At 44.5% G+C, this 18009-nt stretch overlaps 1 protein-coding gene across 18 annotated transcripts in view; it reads right to left on the bottom strand.

The window, feature by feature from the left end:
* Positions 1-18009, bottom strand: part of mical3a (microtubule associated monooxygenase, calponin and LIM domain containing 3a) — a 101428-nt gene that overhangs the window by 10266 nt on the left and 73153 nt on the right. For 7 of the 18 annotated variants that reach the window (XM_065956533.1, XM_065956538.1, XM_065956535.1 and 4 more), the window contains 16 exons: positions 16101-16299; positions 15253-15557; positions 14866-14958; positions 14080-14250; positions 13530-13592; positions 12311-12394; positions 12045-12158; positions 10264-10343; positions 8105-10178; positions 7386-7480; positions 7025-7177; positions 5712-5762; positions 4890-4997; positions 2089-2182; positions 1249-1299; positions 238-288 (listed from right to left, as the gene is read on the bottom strand). In XM_065956533.1, coding sequence (XP_065812605.1) covers positions 238-288; positions 1249-1299; positions 2089-2182; positions 4890-4997; positions 5712-5762; positions 7025-7177; positions 7386-7480; positions 8105-10178; positions 10264-10343; positions 12045-12158; positions 12311-12394; positions 13530-13592; positions 14080-14250; positions 14866-14958; positions 15253-15557; positions 16101-16299 — 3786 coding nt within the window. The remainder of the gene's footprint in view (positions 1-237; positions 289-1248; positions 1300-2088; positions 2183-4889; positions 4998-5711; positions 5763-7024; positions 7178-7385; positions 7481-8104; positions 10179-10263; positions 10344-12044; positions 12159-12310; positions 12395-13529; positions 13593-14079; positions 14251-14865; positions 14959-15252; positions 15558-16100; positions 16300-18009) is intronic. The other 11 variants (XM_065956536.1, XM_065956541.1, XM_065956540.1 and 8 more) reach the window with 9 other exon arrangements.

Genomic DNA, 18009 nt, shown 5'->3' with positions numbered 1-18009 from the left:
ATGTCAAGAGTGTCTGAACTACACACCCAGTGAGGGAGGGGGGGGGGGGGGGGGGTGTAGGAGCAGAAAATATTGCAGTATGGCTAAAAGCCAGCCAGCCAATGAGCTAGCCAGCATGTCAAGGCAGATATGAGGGTACAAAGCTTAAGTAGTAAAAACAAAAAGGGGGGGGTAGGTCATAGGACAGATTGGGTTAGCCATCAGGTTAGTTTAAAGCGACAGATTTGAAATACATACCGCCCAGATGCAAGTCCAGGATTTCACTGTAATTAGAATCTCCCCAATAGTCTACAATGACAGGGATATATTAGAGATAGGAGTTACTTCACACTGCCCCAAACTGGGCACACAAACACACACACACACATTCACAGAACTCCTCAACAACAGCAAGTCATGCACGTTCCTGCAAACGTACGTACGGACACACACACACACACGTACTCACTGCTGCAACACTCCCAACAAAGAGAGTGGCTCAGTACTCACCACTGTGCATAATCAATGCCATTTCAAAAAATTAATAACAGACTGCAACATAGATTTGCTGTGTGTGTGTCGTCCACCGGCTCGGCCTGCTCGTAATCACACACAGCCTCTTGTAGCGGTTTGTTTGTGCACAAGTCGAGGACATTGTTTTTATTAGATCAAATTGATTAAGTCGTCCTGAGTTCAAACGGGAGAAAAAAAAACAGTCTTCTTTTTTTCTCCAGTCAAGAATGTAAGATTACACGACATGACTGATTTGACACTTAATCTTTCCAGACTTAAAAAAAGTGTGAAGTGAAGCAGAGTCGGAAATCACTCTGGATTGCTTTAACTGGGATCATTAAAAAAGTCTCTCGACCAGAGCAAACGTTTTTGCAGGAACTATTTAAATCAAGAAGAAGTCCGCCTGCCAACCAATTTAAATTTGATTTCTTACAATCTGATTGCCTTTCTGAAATCTGAGCGTGACCTGAGTCTTGATCAGAGTGCAGAAACTCTCCCCGTTGAGAGAGGCAGTGAAATTACACACACACACACACACACACACACACACACACACGCAAATCTATGTCAGGACACACATTCTCCAAGTGGTCGCATGCAGCTCGGACGGGACGATGGCGGACGTGTTATGAACGAACAGATGTCGACATGTTCAGAGATGGAGAACTGTTGCAGTGTGTCACCACAGATGGAGCCTACATAACAGTGTCAAAATAAAGCAAAAAATATAAAAGGAAACTGCAGTAAATCTAATACCTGATCTTCTTTTGTGCTGTTTGGGTAACGTATAAGTACCTTTATACAATCCTTTAAGAGAGTAGAGTGGTAAACAAGTTAAAAACATGTGCAGTAGACCGCAGGAAGAGCTGATGGGAGAAGTCAAATATTATTTAGCTGGTGGGAAAGCGTCCGGATTTAAAGAAATTATCAATGCATCGCCTTTACGGGAATGCATCAAACCTTTGTGTTATTATGTTTCAATCACCATTAGGGTGAATTAGGATGAAATACACCATCAGCTCGGCACATTACTCGCATACAAAACTCACATCACCTAAATTATGTGTTATTGCTGCTGAGCACTAGTCATGCTTCTCGTGCTTATATAACCGTAGCAAATAAACAGACTTTGCTGCTCCCCTGACAAATAATGTATTCTTCATCCTGGAAGTATATTGTCTGTGATAGTCCCCCGTCAGGCACAGTTTGGGCTTATTACTTTGGAGAAACAAACGTGTCTTTCTGCATGCAGAAAAATCTCCGTCCTGAAGTACGCTTCAGACCGACTGATTTAAACGCTTAATGAAGACTGCGCTCTCAACACAGCCTTAAAGGACCACACAGGGAGCTCTTTTTGGAGGGGGTTACATCATCGATATTAACGATACTCCCTGGAGAGCTCTAGAAAAAAGAAAAAAGCTGGACTAATTTCTTCTACACACATTAAAACACTTTGAATTGATAATAATAGGAGGTTTATATTTGTCCTGAGCTTTACAACAACCTTAAGTAACCAGAATATTATTTTCATGTCTATCTGCAGAAGCTTAACGGATACACGGCGCCACATGGGATGGGTGTGTGACGGGCTGTTACCTGCTTCCCCTCTTAGAGCTTTCTCCACGGCTACGCCACGCTCTTCAAGCTGCCGCTGCTTCTCCTCCACCTGCTCCAACTGTCTCTGGATGATCTGAAACGGAGAGGCAGGTTACAGTTACATTATTAATGAAATGCTCAGAAACGTCAACACAAGGGCGCTCCGCTACAACAACTTACAGCGTAATCACCTCCACAGTGCCACTAATTACATCTGATTTGTCCCATACGTTTCTGAGGGACGAGGATGCAGAGGTTACGTCAAACACCGCACTGATGCAACAGTTTAGGCTCATTAAAAATAAATGTCTGGGGGCGCACTGGGAGTACAGCTAATTACAGCTGTATTGATGTCTGCAAATAAAAGAACGAGCCTGTTCTGAAATATTCTTTCAGGGTTTTTTTTTTTTTAACCTCTACTAGTGATTTACATCTCGCCTCGTTCTCCCGCAGCACACTCTGACTTATTCTGCAGGAGAAGTGAAGGAAAACACTAAATAAACATCAGTGGTTATGCTGGAGTGTTTTTATATTTGAATCACACACTGAGGGAGTTATCAGAATATTGAATGACCTGTGAAGGTTCAGGAGACAACAAAGTCAGATAACACGACTTTGATGTTAGTGTGATTAAAACCCATTAAAACACATTGAAAACTACATCTTCAAGTAAATGGTGTCATTAAAGACTTATACCAGACTTGTTCTTCATAAAATATTTGACAAATTTGAACATTTTAATGTCACACTTAATGCATCAAATACATTATATGTAGAGCCTGACCGATTAATCGCCCAGCCGATATCAGCGTATCCAGTGACTATCAGTATCGGCTAATTTCATTGCAGATATTCGACAATATTCCTAGATTTATTCACCAGTCAAAAAGCATTTCATTTAAGTTTCATTGTATAACACTAGCAGTTCTCTGTCACCAGCAGAGGGCGCTACATTGATTACAAAAGGCATCATCCCTCTCCAGAGAGTAAAGCAGTAACGCACGAACATGCTCAGGTACTTTCCAGTTGAGTGACCTTCTTGTCTTCATTATAAATCTTTTCCACAAGTGTTTGATGACTGCATGTGAGGGATCAACACAATACATTTATAGATTTATATCTAACTATCTCTACAGATTTCATAGATCTAAGAAAGATATCGGGCGATATATAAACCATTGGATTTTTTTCTCACCAATATCAATATCTCTATACGATCCATATTTCCTTCCATATATTTTTCCCACTTCATTGAAATTGAATCGTTGAGTTATTCCCGTCCTTATCTGTTTTCACTGTACCTTGTTGTTAGCCATACATTTAGATTAACATGTCTTTAGGTGACTGAAGTAAAACCAGCTAATGCAGATCTTTACATGACCTGTAACAGTGACCCCTCTGGTGAAAAGAAGAACTGCACACAAAAGGTGCACTCGATGTGTTCAAACGGAGATATCTGAGCTGAACATGATTGGTTCTAATTTGTTTTTTTCTTAAACCTGTATCTGATGAAGACTGAGAGATGTAAAAATGAAGAGAGACGGGGCAGTAGGAGAAGGAAAAGCCTAATTTAAAAGTTCAGACCCGAACTTCCTCGTTTCTGAACTTTATCAGTGCTGTGCAGCCACACGAGCTAAACAAGAAGCACAGTTTGTGTTCTGCAAATAGCCTCTAAGAGGACGCCAGATTCAGGGCAGCTAACCACAGCTCGGGGAGCAGAGACTTCAGCTGTGGCTTAGTGCTGAGTCAGCGGACTGGGAGCTCCACTGCAGAGTTACAACATCAATCACAGTGGATTTCCAAACCAGAGGACGTGTCTGGAGGAAGTCCAGGAGGGTTGAGTCACAGTTAAATAACTATATGGTACTTTGATAAAAACACAGACATGGGCATGTGGAGGTTTCTTCCTGTTAAAAAAAATAGTTTTAGTTCTGATTTGGAGCTTAAGAAATAAAAATGGATCAACCAGTAATGTGCAGTAATTACTTTTATATTATTAGAGATGCACCAATCCACTTTTTTTCAGTTCCGATCTGATTCTGATACATATGTAAAGATACTGATTCTGATATTTTTACATCATAACTAATAATGTTGTTGTTGTTGTTGGTATTACGTAAGGCTAAACAAAGCTGGCATTGCTTTGTGCTGGCTTCACATACAAACAGGAAGCAGTAACAGCTGTCAAGTTTTTCAAAATAAATCTTTTATACTGAAGTGTCAGGATTCTATTTTTGATCATATAGAAGGAGCTGTTCCATCTCGTCTGAACGTCGTCATGGGTAGATTTGTGAGCACTTCTTACACAGTTCAGTCTGTGTGAGCCGAGGATGTTTAAAGTGCCCAACCATCTTTCTTGATCAGTGACAATCGGTGCCGTCATTCTGATATCCGATATTTAAATTACATCAATATCGATATTAGATGGGATCAGTCCCATCTCTATATATTATGTACAATAATACATTTAAGCCTGCTTGCAATTTTACTTTTTAGAAATGGGATAAAGTACTTTCTGAAAGTTTGACTATAATGAACAATAGTCCTTTTGACATATAGTAAGGCTTTATTTTCCTTTTTCCTATCCTATCTTATTTGATGATAATTACCACTGAACAAAAGTAAATAAAACATGTAGTTCAGGTTGATTTTGAAAGATTTACAGATTTTTCACTAACTGAAAATGTGTCCTTACGATAAAGCAGAATCAAATCCCAAAGATCCAGAGACTTTTGACTCTAAACCACACACAGATCCCTCTCTCTCTCTGCGGTGATACAGGATCACCTCAGGTGAGTTACCTGAGCTCTGTGCAGTCTCTTCAGTTCCTCCTGCTTCGCTTGTCGTCTTGCAGCTTTCTGGACCCGTCGGGTCAGCTTGGCATTCAGCTCCTCTTCCGTGTAGGTTTTCTGGTGTAATGAACACAGAACAATAAGTTAAGATGGTCTTCAAAAGCTGCTGATTTGAGGAGCTGGTTGGACTCTGACCCCTCAGAGGGATCAGGAGAGGAGGGGGGGCTCATTAGACCTCCCTGCAGGTGAGGGACGACAATGACTAGCGCAGTTTAGCTCATAGTTCTGTTTACATCCTCACAGCTACAGGCTCCTCTCAGAATATAAATTAACAAACTGAGAATATGACAAACACATCAACTGCACTGCAGCAGTAACAGCTGTAATCCCTCTTCACATCATAATAGGCAGTACAGTGTGTGAATCAGCAGTGATGTCTCTGCTTTTAGCTGATTTGTGAGGACATAAAAAAGCCGGCATGAATCAGGAGGAAGAGAGAGCAGCGCCGAGGAAGACGTGTCAAAGTTATTCCAGTAGCCTGACTGAAGGGAAAACAGCGCCGAGGTGACAGAGAGGCAGGTTAATATCGTACCAAAGAGAGAGGAACAGCCCTGATGCTTCACTGACACCAGAAAGGGGAACCTGTGAGTCGTGTTTGAACAGCAGAGAGTGACCAGGCGCTGTGCTCAGCATCCAGAGAGGAGGAGGGGGGGGTTAGTTTAAGGCCAGATGTGCAAAAAGGGTGTTATGACAATAAACCTGCACATGCGCGTGGGGGTGAAGGGTTGAGGGTGGTGGGGGGTTATCAACAGGAAATGTGTGTAATACTACCTTTGCGGCGTACGATCTCTTGAACGCCAGTGCGTGAGGGACATAAACAGACTTTGGGAAGACAAAAAAAAAGAAAAAAAAAAGGAGGAAACAAACATGATACAGATGAAATGATTCAAACGGGTTAATGATTATGTGAAACTTGTCAAAAAAAATTAAACAACATAAAGTTATAATTTAGCTGCTACGATCAGAAACAGGCAATGTTAATATCCCACACCAACACAAAAGTGGCAGGTTGCCATGACAACCGATATGTCTGTGTTAATCAGGAATTAGTCTGAACAATTATTACCAATCACATTGTGGAAATTACAAAGACTACAAAGACCAATCTGAGCCAGAGGACGTGAGATATGAACTCTACAAGGATCTACAGGAGAGTGAAGCTAACACATCTACAGATCACAAACACTAGAGTCTCTGTCATTGAACTACACACGGCCTGGCAGGCATGATGCAGCTTCAACCTTCTGCTTCTCTAAGGTTTTTAATCCATAGTATGAAAGGTTAACAATATGTCAGTTCATTCTTCTTATACTGTTGGTTTTCAGAAATGAAGAAAAACTAAAGGAGAGCGTGTCTGAGTTTCTAAAATGTGTTTAAATAATTCATGCTGCTGGCCGTGAACTCGACTAGAGCACACACAGACACAGACACACACACACACACACACACTCACACATATGTACAAACACACACACGCATACGGATACACACACGGACACACACACACACACACACACACACACACACACACACACACACACACACACACACACACACACACACACACACACACACACACACACACACACACACACACACACACACACACACACACACACACACACACAGCAGCAGTGGATACAATCATTTTGAATTTCAGCCCAACATAATGAATGCAGATGGATTCACAGAAAAGAACGGGTGTGATTGGACGGTTTGGTTTTGCATCTTAATAAGATCTGATCGTCCTGCATGTTTTATGAATTCAGCTTCTAGAAGAATTCACTGTTGAGTAATTGTGTTTCCTTGATGTCATTATGACGTGCATGAAGCATGTCAGAGCTTGAAAAACGTGTTTTTATGGTTATGAAATGGTTGCATGATTTGCTCTGCGATCACTTGAGGGAATAAAGTAAACTTCTTTAATTGTCAGAGCAATTAAATAAATAAAATAAACAAGTTAAGATTAAAGGATTCTTTTGAGGTCAGTTACAAAAGCCTTTTGATTTACATGAAAACAATCATTTTTGCAAAGTAATGTTGAGGTGAAATTCACAATAATGTAACCCCGTTCTGCACAATACCTCCTCATCCTCCTTCTCCCGCACTTTCTCTTTCTGCCTCTCTTTCAACCTCTTTCTTTCCTTTAGCTCCCTCCTTTTCTCCTTATCCAGTTTCTCCTCCTTTATCGCCTCCTTCTGAATCCCTGACACTAGGTCAAAGATGTCCGTATGTCGCTGAGAGTGGAGGAAATTAATTTAATGAAAAGTGATTTAACAAAAAAAAAAAGAGACAAGACACAGATGTGATGGGGACTCGTATAGAATCGCTCAGCCGCTCTGCAAACATCGTTTCACTCACTCCTAACGGGAAACACTAAACAGGCACACCTGCAGGAGATAGATAGAAAGATGTTTAAGACTTTATGCTTCCATAGTTACTCACATCTGCCTTTGACTTCTGGGAGGATCGCTCCAGAACGTCGTCACATGACAGGTCCGAGTCCTCAGAGAAACTCAAGTTTCTGCGCGTTTTCAAGTCTGTGGAAACAAAAAAGCAAAGTGAGACATTCATTTTTTTTTTTTCATGAATTAAAACAAATAACTTATTAAAGAGGACATATTATCCTGCTTTTCCACCTTTTCAAACAGTCCCCTGTGGTCGAAATGAAACATCTGTGCTGTGCTTTGGTCAAAATATAACATGAATCAAGCACCAGAGGAGGTTTGTGACCCTGTATAAACCAGCTCTCTCAGAACGCTCCGTTTTGGTGTGTGTGTCTCTTTAAATGCAATGACCCCCCCCCCTGAGTTTTCCCAGCAGACATCACTCCTCTGTAGAGAGAATAAAAATGGCAGTTTTGTTCTAGGCTGGGGGTGGAGTCCATGGGTGGAGATACCAGGGGAGGGGAGTTTTTTTTTTTTTTTTTTTTTTAACCAGAATCCCACTGTGATGTCACAAGGAGAGCAAATTTGAAACAGAGCATTTTTCTCTGTGTTGTAAGACTTATGCAGGCCACAAAGAAAGGACTGGATGGGTTTATTTCACATTTTGTGGGTCAGTAGACACTCAGGTTACACAACTATATGTTCAACAACACTGTAAGAGTGGATATTTCAGAATATGTCCCCTTTAAGACAGATGTACTGGTTTAACAATCTTACCTGATGATTTCCCAAGAGGTGACGCTCTCTTCTTCCCAGAGTCCTGAGTGGTGGAGGTGGACGATGGCGTGCTCGGACATGACTTATCGTCCTTCTTCTTTTTGTCCTTCTTGTACCCCGAGAAGACGGCCTTCCACAGCGACTTGTGTTTCGGCGGCGTCTCGTCCGCGCCGGAGACCCTGCCGCTGTCGTTCTTGGCCTTCTTCTCCTTCTTGTTTTTGCGAGGCGAGAACAGCGAACTCCGTTTCTTGCTCTTGCTGGAAGACGAGCCGCCGTCCGAAGAAGCCACCGAGCTGTCCAGACTCTTGTTGCTGCTGAAGAAGCGCTCCGGTAGAGTCTCCGCCTTCTTCGACTCCAGAGCTTTCACCGCCGACGTCTTTGGAGACACGGCTGCCTTTTTACTTTTTTTAGAGGCGTCCGGTGTGACTGACCAGGCCACCTTCGGAGACGCCCCCTTGTCCGTGTCCGATTCTTTCATTTTGTTTAGCTGCTTGGCCATGGCGTCCTTCAGAGCCTGGCTCTTGATGGACTTCTCTCTGGCCCTCATTCTCTCCTCGGCGATCTCTTTGGCCTCTGGGGAGAACTGAGTCGCCCTCTGGTTCTTGGAGGCCATGTTGGCGGGGATGTTGGGTTTACCATTTTCCATCGCTAGGGCCAAATGCAGGGGAGGTCTCGCTTTGCTCGGCTTGCTGGTGGGTGGAGTGTAATACTTGTTCATGCTTGTGTCTGGTGTCCGCTCGTCGTACGTCTCCTCCACGTCGTCAGCGAACGGAATCTCCTCCACCGTCTCCACAAACGACTTCCTCAACTCCTGCGGCCGAGGCTTCTTCTTCTCCCTCATGACGACCACCGGAGCTGGTTCGGGTTCGGCCTGAGGCGACGGGACTTTCCTGGGCGCAGGTTTGGGTGGCGACACGGGGCTCGGCTGCGTCCTCGGTGCAGGGATGGGACTCTTGGTTTTTGCCGGCTCTTTGGCGGGCTCAGGCGGAGGTTTTTCTGTTCCGTTCCTCCACGACACCTGGTGCCTCTGCTGCCTGAACACAGCTGGAGACTGATTAGCTGGCACAGGAGGCGGTGGGCTGGAGGGCGGGGTGAGCATGGCCGAGTCAGACGTGATGTAGCTGTCACTGTTTGCTGTTTGACTCGTGACCATGCTCCCGTTTAACCCCAGGCCAGAGCTGCTGCTGAGGTCCCTCTTATCGGAGCCGTTACTCTTGGGCTCGACGGAGGCGATGGGGGTGATAACCTGACCCTCCAGAGTGATGTTGAGTCTGCGAATGACAGCGCGGCCGCTGGAGGGAGGTTTCTGCTCCTCAGGCACCTCTGCAGGCTGCGTCTTAGCAGGCGTGACGTCCTGCAGGGGGGTGTCCTCAACACTCCTCTCTAGGATTTTACTGCTGCGGTCCAGAGGAGTAAGGCCCAGGCTCTTCCTGATCTCAGCGCTCTTCAACCAAAACTCCTCGATGATATCTGTCTTTTTAGAAGGAGTGTCCTCTGTTGAGGTATCTGTGGACGTGGAGGACTCGGATGTGCCCCTTTCTGTTTTGTTCATGGGCGTCGAAGTGACAGCGGGGACGGGTTGGGTTCTGACGGGGGAGTCTGAGGCGAGGGGGGACGCTGGCTCCTGACAGGGCAGAGGCTGAGAACAGATGGGGGAGAGGGGGTTTCCTGTGAGAGGACAAATAGAGCGGTGAGGGTAGACGGGAGATTTAGGTGTGCGAGTCTCTGGTAAGGGGGTGGGCTGAGAGCGAATTGGGGAGCAGACGGGCGACTTCACAGGAGAACTTAAAGGGGATTCGACCGCTGGCTGGACTGGAGAGCCGACGGGTGATTTGGCGACCGAACTGGGTGGAGGCGAGGCAGCAGGAGTAGCAGGAGAAGACGGGACATGGGACAGAACCTGAGGTGGGACAGGTGAAGATGGAGAGGAAGGATCCTGGACTGGGAGAGGTGAGGGGCACAGCGGGCTGTTGGCAGCAGGAGAATGAGCTGGGGTCGTCCTCTCAGGCTTCGGTTCCTCGGGCATGAATGGTTCTGGGAAGAAGCATGCGCCAGGAGACTTCACTAGTGTTGTCTGGAGGAGAAACAGAGATAAGTTTAAGATGAATTCCACACTAACATCACAAACATCCTCCTGGACGACTGTGTATTTATCTCACCGGTAATTCTGGCTCTGGAGATGGTTTGAGTGGAGACAGAACAATATCCTCGTTCTGCGTGGGGCTGACGCTGGACGGCTCTGAATGCACAAACAAAAAAATGTTGATTTATATTCCTGAAATAAATTAATCCATAAAATTCGGTGTATGAGACACAATTTTAATACCTATTATTTTTCCATCTAAAGAGAGGGCTGCGTCCATTATACTGACGCGCCCAATATCACACTAGGCCTAAACCTATATGAGCCGTGCCGCCATGACCGCAAGTGCAGCTGCCACCATCACTCACTGTAAGCGACCTGATGTGATTGAAGATTCGCCCCCCCTTTATCTCCAAGTGAGCTAACATAAAGAACATCTCGACGTGGACCAGGCAGCTTCTCTCCCTTCATTAGAAAGCATTGGTATACCTTAGAGTAAATAAACCTCAGTGGAGTGATGGTTTGATTGAAAAAAAAACTCCAACAAGTGATGGTGGTGCAGCATGTCTCTGTCTCTCTACTGAACTCTGCCCCCCAAACTCTGAACTCTGTCTCCCTCCCGAACTCCGCCCCCCGCTGACCCCCCTTCCCCTACACATCACCTCACACCCATCATCTCCCCACCACTCTTCCTGGTCACACACACACATCTCTCATCCACCTGTATTATTGTATTATAGTATGTTCATATCACCTCAATAAGTTATCGACCTGTACATGTACATGTCCATATTCTGTATATTATCTGTAAACTAGTATAGCATGCTCACTGCACCTTAATCTGTATATTATAATCCTAAAAATATACTTATATTTATAGCATTTATTTATATTTATAGCATCCCATTAATCCAGCCATCCATACATACCTAATAATTCACTTTTTTTAGTCTACATCTGTAAATTTTGTAATTACTGTACATAGCACAGACTCATGCACTTTCTGCTTACTGCAATTCTAGTGAGATGCCAAACCTCATTTTGTTACTCTATACTTGTATATGTGTAATGACAATAAAGTTGAATCTCATCTCATCTCATGTCTCCCAGGATGTTGGTCTGTGCTGTCACCGTAGGCTCAGCTGAGAGCTTAGCTACAGTAGTGATAGCTTGCACGGGTACAAACTCCCCATGGTCAGAACAAATGCTACCAAAAGAGAGACACAGCTGCACGTTGTGAACTGAATACAAAAGAAAATCATCTCTCATATACTGTATTTCACTGTAAGGGCGCACTCACATAAGGCAATCCGTACCCTGCCTAAGCACGCGCTTCACCCCTAAAGTCCACTTTGTTTGACAGGTGAGAGTGTTCAGATCTATGCTCGAGCACGCTACACTTAACCCTGGCAGGGTTTGAAGAGGTGTGCTTTGGCACGGTACAGTTCATACACAAGCACAAGCACGGGTAAACAACGAGGACAGCCTTCATTATTGAGAAATCCCAGAGTGTTCTGTCTGTATCTGACTAACATGACTCAAAATAAGCCTCAAACTCAGTAAAAACTCTGTCTTGTTCTCAGATGTGCAGACAAGGATAACGCGTCCCTTTTTTATTTTTGAGCCCGTCTGTCTTGTAAGCTAAACACGCTTCTTATTACGTAAAGACATGCATGTGTTGTATTATGACATTATGTACGAGAGCTAACCATGCTCAGGCCCGGTTAGTCCTGGAGCAGTGTGAGTGCAGGCCAGCGGAGGAATGGGGAGGGGGGACAATCATGCTTAAGTAGGTACAGGACAAGTTTGCCTAGTGTGAGCGCGCCCTGAGTTTAAGTAATAATTAGAAGCATGTACCGATACTGGAGGTCATTCTCAGACTGTCAGATTTCTTATCTTCCTCAGGAAGGACTTCAGCACGCTCCGACTGATGCAAACGAGCCTCAGCTTCTGCATCTGAAGGGATGTCATCTGGAATTTACACACAACATGATCAAAATAAAAGAAAGTTGACACAGATGTGTAACTCCTCATCCTCCTACATCTCAGTATTGATTTCCTGTTGTTGTAAGCCAACAAGTCATGGAAGAATGGAGAGATTCATTATGATTCTGCGAGCTCACCCTGATCCATCTCGGTGCCGGGCTCCAAATCCGGACTGTCTGCTTCTGCCTCCAAATCTTCCAAATCTTCATCCTCACCGGGGTCTGACAAAGAAATGGCAAGACATGAGTCATCCGGTTACATGTTCTCTCTCCGTATTCAACAACAGAGCAAGAACTACAAACCTAAGCTGCACTGAACTTCTCGGCATTAAACAAAGAGCACCTCATTCTCTACATCACTTAATGAGCATACTATTTGGACTGAATCTGAGAGACTGAGTGCAGTTATAGGAAACAAAAAAAAATGATGTTAAGGTATCAAAACCAAAAATCAATTTTTCCTGCCAGAGGTTTTTTCCATTCATTTTTCAGACCAGTGAAAACCTTTACAGTAAAACAACAAAGAGTAGACACAGAGGAGCAGCAGTGAAAGAAACATGCAGCTATCCATTTTTTGTTTTTTTATTCTCAAATGGATGACATTTGAACCAAAGCAGCAGAGCAACCAAAATGTTAATGAGACGAGCAGCAGTCCCTCAAGGGAGGATGTCTTTTACAAAGCTTCTACCAGGATGACCCTCACGGTTAACTCGTGCAATTTTGAAAGAATGTCAAAACCGTGGAGGCGTCACTTCTGCTAAATGCTCTAAATTGGCCGGTGTGCAGAGGGTGCACAGCTACGTACTAAAAAGAACATTTGAGAGATCTTCACTTTGCTTTTAGCGCCAGAAATAAAGTGCTGTCTATGAAATGAAAAAATGTGAAGCGCTCTCATTCCCTTCATTCAAGTTAGAACAGTTCATAAATAGTGACTCTGAAGTGTCTCCACAGCCTCATTATCTGAACTTAAAGCAGGAACAAGTGGTGTTAGAGCAGCATGTAAGCAGTCAGAGCAGATTTTCAAGTGGAAGACGTCACTCGTTACCCATCAGGGCAGCAAGTGTGCTGTTAAGTGATTTTTAAGTCTCTGAATCATTCCCTGAAATACATCACATATCAGAGCAGGTACTGTGTGAGTTAGGAGGACATACATGTTCTGAAAGTTAGAAGAGAAGGATGAGAGTTGTGGGAGTTAAAGGTGAAACACAGGTGTTCTTCAGAGTGTCGCTGTTGCAGAATGCATGCTTGTGAGTTTTTTCCGTGTTTACTGCATGCTCCAGGAAAATGCCAGCCGATAAGACAGATAGAGAAACGAGTCTAAGATGGGATGTCGTGATCCCTTTAAAGTCTGTGCTACCTCCAGACAAGGACTCCAACCAGACTCTCACTGCCTCGTGTCGGGCGGATGTGTGGGCGGGGGCTACGTTCAAACCAGAGGGTACACAACAACGAGGGATAGATGGCAGGGAAATAACGGTAAAGTAATTAGACACATGGGAAAGAAAACAGCAGAACACAAAAGAACAAAGCAGAACAAAATCAAAAAGGACTGACAAAGGGGTTATATGGTGCACTGGGAGAGTCGCTGAAGAGCTTTAAATTGACCCCAGAGGACCAACAGCGACTCTGAACGACAAATTAAAAGACTGAACACAAAATGAGACATTCCAAAATAAAGCAACGTGACAAATGTACAAAATCAGAGATGATTATTAACAACAGGGGGGGGGGGGGTTAGTTGGGGAGGGTCTCCTCCTGTCGCAGACACAGACGGACAAACAGAACAGCAGCAGCCAAACTGGTGAAACCAACACTCTGATCCTTCACTCTGCGGGGCCTACAGCTGCCAATCAAAAGGTGTTTGCCAGGTGTTCAGCTCCTCTGGGGGGCGAGGGGGCGGGGGTTACCTGTGGAGGAGGGCTGCGTGAGCTCAGAGGGGTGGGAGGGTTGGGAGAGTTGGGAGGCCGAGGCCGGCTGGCCGTCCTTTTCTCCCTCAGAGTCCCGGTGTGTTCTCACCAAACCTGGGATGTTCTGGGGATCCACAGGCTGCAGGACTTGTTGGAGCTGAAGGTTCCTGGCTGTATGACAGTGTCACCGTATGATGCAGCGTGTGTGTGTGTGTGTGTTTGGGGTGGTGGAGGAGTTGTGTGTGTGATTGTGGATATCAGAGAAAGATAAAGGGAAGAAAGATGTGGAGGACAGATAGAGACATCGAGTAAAGGAAGAGGAGAGGATGGAACAACAGGAAACATGGAAAAGAAAAGGCAGAGAGAGAATTAGATTACAGATGCAATCAAATCTAATCAGATCGGCGAGGCGGAGGGAGGCTGCATGCACTACACTGCAAAAAGATAGAAGATTAAAGAAAGAAATAATATCCATTTGTTGAGCAGAATATTTCTTGCCACTTATTATCAAACAATAACTGCAACACCTGAAGGGGAAACACAACAAAATCTCACACATTTATCTGATTAGTGTGTTAAAGCGAAAAACCAAAAACAGAGGAGTGAACAGGAGGTTAGATTTGGATGAGACTCAAAGAAACACAAATACTAAGAAAAAAAAACACAAACGGGAAAAAAAACCAAGTAAAAGAAAGACTTTTTTTTGTCAAACTCCAAAACCAGCCAGGATTAAAACTCCACGCTCAAAGTGACAGCAAACACATCCACAGGCAGTTCTGCTGCTACCTTTGAATGTACCAACATCCTCTTCATCTGTGAGGTACTTCTCCAGCCAAAGGCCTGACTGGAGCTCTTTATCCCAGGGGCAGTAATCCCCCTCTGCCAGCAGGGGGAGACAAAGACCCAACAAAAAAAAAAAAAACAGATCCACATAGACACACACAAACACAAACACAGTCAGACCAGGGAGGTAATGAAGAGGAGGGGACGAAAGAGGAGGAAAGAAGCAGAGGATGAGGATAACAACGTTTGAGACTCACACTTCACAGGAAACAGATTTATGACTTAAAGCAGGTGGAGATTTTAACAGGTAATGGCGTCTGGACACGGGGTTGACAAAAGACAAATACATCCTCAGTCTTCACGGGAACAAGAGTTTAAAAACAAATTTACCATCACTTGACTCTTCTTCCTCCTCCTCCTCTTCTTCTTCTTCTTCTTCCTCTTCCTCGTCTACCTCCCCGTCTCGGCTGACAGCATCACCGAGAGCATCGCCCTCCCCCTCCTCGCCCCGCAGTTTGGCGTGGAGCTCCACTGCCTCCTTCCAGGGAACACCGCCGAGGTCCGAGGGGCTGCCGGGATGGTGCTCCAACTCCACCTGATCCTGATCCTGATAGTGATAGTGATCCTGATCATGGTAATGGTCTTGATCCTGATCCTCCTGCTCGTCCTCCTCCTCCATGTCTGACTCGGAGCTGCTGTTGGAGGACAGAGGAGGAGTCAGAACAAATAATAAAAGCAGAACAAATGTAACAAGGAATTTACTTTCACTTGGGGGGCTTGAATGCAAAATGTTCTCACATAAGATGATGAGCCTTAATTGACTTTTTTTTAAATAATTCATTTATTGGACTGTCCCCATTTATGGCAGACAGAAGTGACCTTCTTTTGACCTTATACCGTCAGTCTGAAACAATGATGCATAGAAAAAAAGGAAGTGTGCTGCAGAACAATGTGAATTATAACAGGCTCAAGTGGAGGTTTAAATATTCAAATTGATCCATTAGGGACACAGATGGTCTCATGGTAAGGTCAGGTTGTATGTACAGAAGCTATAGTCCTCCAATACGGCGGCTGGGTTTGAGTCCGACCTGTGACTCCTATCCCGCCTGTCATTCCCCTTATCCCTCCCCTATTTCCTACTCCACCGACCGGCAGGAAAAAGTAAATATGTGAGAAGCACTTTGCTAAATCAAATCCCCCTTTTCTTTGCTTATCCGGGTTATTTTTTGTGTCTTTACCTGGAGCCCAGGTCGTCAGCGTCTGTGCCCTTGTCCAGCACGCTGCTGAGGTTGTGTTCTGCCAGCGTCTCCTCGGGCACCTCCTCCAGCTCCTCCTCCCTCTGCAGGGACAGACGGTAGTTCTCCAGCTCGATGCGCTCCGGAGTTCCCCGCAGACGTTTTGCCAGGCTGGGCTCCTGCAGGCCGTTGACCTCCGGTACTGAGGCGGACAGGTGAGCACAGGTGACGTGATGACATCAGAGGTGGCAGCAGGATGCGGGGGGGGGGGGAGAGGGAAACACAAAAACCAGAGAATGAGGCAGGAGCAGGAATAGAAAAGAGGGGAGCAGAGGAGTAAGATAAGCCTCTGCAGTGCAGGAAGCATGCAGGGCTAAATGTTGATTCTTGTGTCGTTGGAGATGAACAGGAAACAAACAAATCGCTGTTTTTGAAAACTTAGTAACGTGTTAGCATGCACATCCAGTAGCATCAAATCCATCACACATCCAACTATGACATGAGACCATTTTCTTTAATAGTTATATTAACTTTATCCATCCATATTTTCCAAACAGACCCAAACAAGTTTGTATAGTTGAGGACAAACTGACAAGGACACACCGATTGAAGATCTACAACTGAATTTATTGCATTAATGTTAAACTCCTACAGCAGAAGGTATCAACAAACACAGATAAGTTTAACACTGGTAGTCGATTATTCTGTCATACTACAGTAATATGGGAGTGCCTTGCCTTTTTCCCATCCTAACAAGCAAATCTCAAAGCTGCTTTTTTTCTTATTTGTCTTTAACGTCTTGAGTTTTTATTTGTGGAATGGATCAAATCGTTTTTTAACTTAAGAGATCCTACTCCAATCATCAAATTAGGAAATCTAACCTTGTGTACAAATAATCGATGAGACAATGAATGTGTGATATTTGATACTTCAGAATAAGTGATGATGTGAAGATGACAAAACGGGTCAAATGGGTTCATTAGTTTCCTTTCTTTCTCTCAGCGAGGAAAGAAGCCCTGAACTTTTTATTATGTTCATGAAAATCTCATTTTCTCATGATATTTTTTGTTTAACATAACTAATTGAACGGCTGAAGAGACGCCATAGACTGTAAATATTAATGGATGAAGCCTGAGTGACGTCAGCCATCTGTTCCTGTAGGGGGCGCTGGAGGCTCATCAGCAGACACCATGCTGGAAATGTCTCAACCCAACTTTCAGTCAACCTAACGACAGGCTGAGAGCTGGAGCTGAGGAGGGTTTTAAACCTTATGATAAACAGTTATACCACGCCCACCTGTCAATCATGTCAGCTACGCCTAAGGTCCACCTAGCGTTTTTTCCTGGCAAAATAGCGCTGCTCGTCTGCCCCGTCTCTATGACAACAGTCTGTTGACAACGGCCGCTGTGTGACCAACACTGTTACTTTTTACTGTAAATCTTACGTATGAGACACGGAGCGAGGAGGATGTGGGTACAAGATCACGATCTGTAGCAGGAAATATCATACATTTTGAAAAGAGCACCGGTGACGTCAACAGCGCCTTTCTGAAAAGTTTAAAGATTTTCAACTTGAACGCTCGGAGCAGCCGCACAAAGACGGCAGAGCGCTTGCGCTTGCTGAGCTTTTTCTCCATGCGGCTGCTTTCTGCTGCAAGCGCTCTCTACTCATTGAAAACAACTCTGAAAAGAGACTCTGGCGCTCAGAACAAAACGCTAGGTGGACACGGGGCCTAACTATGGAGAACTTGTAACGTTCATAAAATCAAAATGGATGCGTTATCAAAAATTCACCCCCGTGCAGTGTGTGCCCGTGATGAAAATAACTAATCAGACTTAATTTCTTTTTTTGTACCAGGCTGTAAACATCTTTATTTATGCTGTTAAAAACTGCTTTTTTGAATGGGTGTGTA

The sequence above is a fragment of the Labrus bergylta genome, chromosome 7, assembly GCF_963930695.1.
Source record: "Labrus bergylta chromosome 7, fLabBer1.1, whole genome shotgun sequence".
In the NCBI taxonomy this organism is placed as follows: domain Eukaryota; kingdom Metazoa; phylum Chordata; class Actinopteri; order Labriformes; family Labridae; genus Labrus; species Labrus bergylta.
The sequence above is the reverse complement of the archived record's forward strand: the minus strand, read 5'-3'. Positions and strand labels throughout refer to the sequence as shown.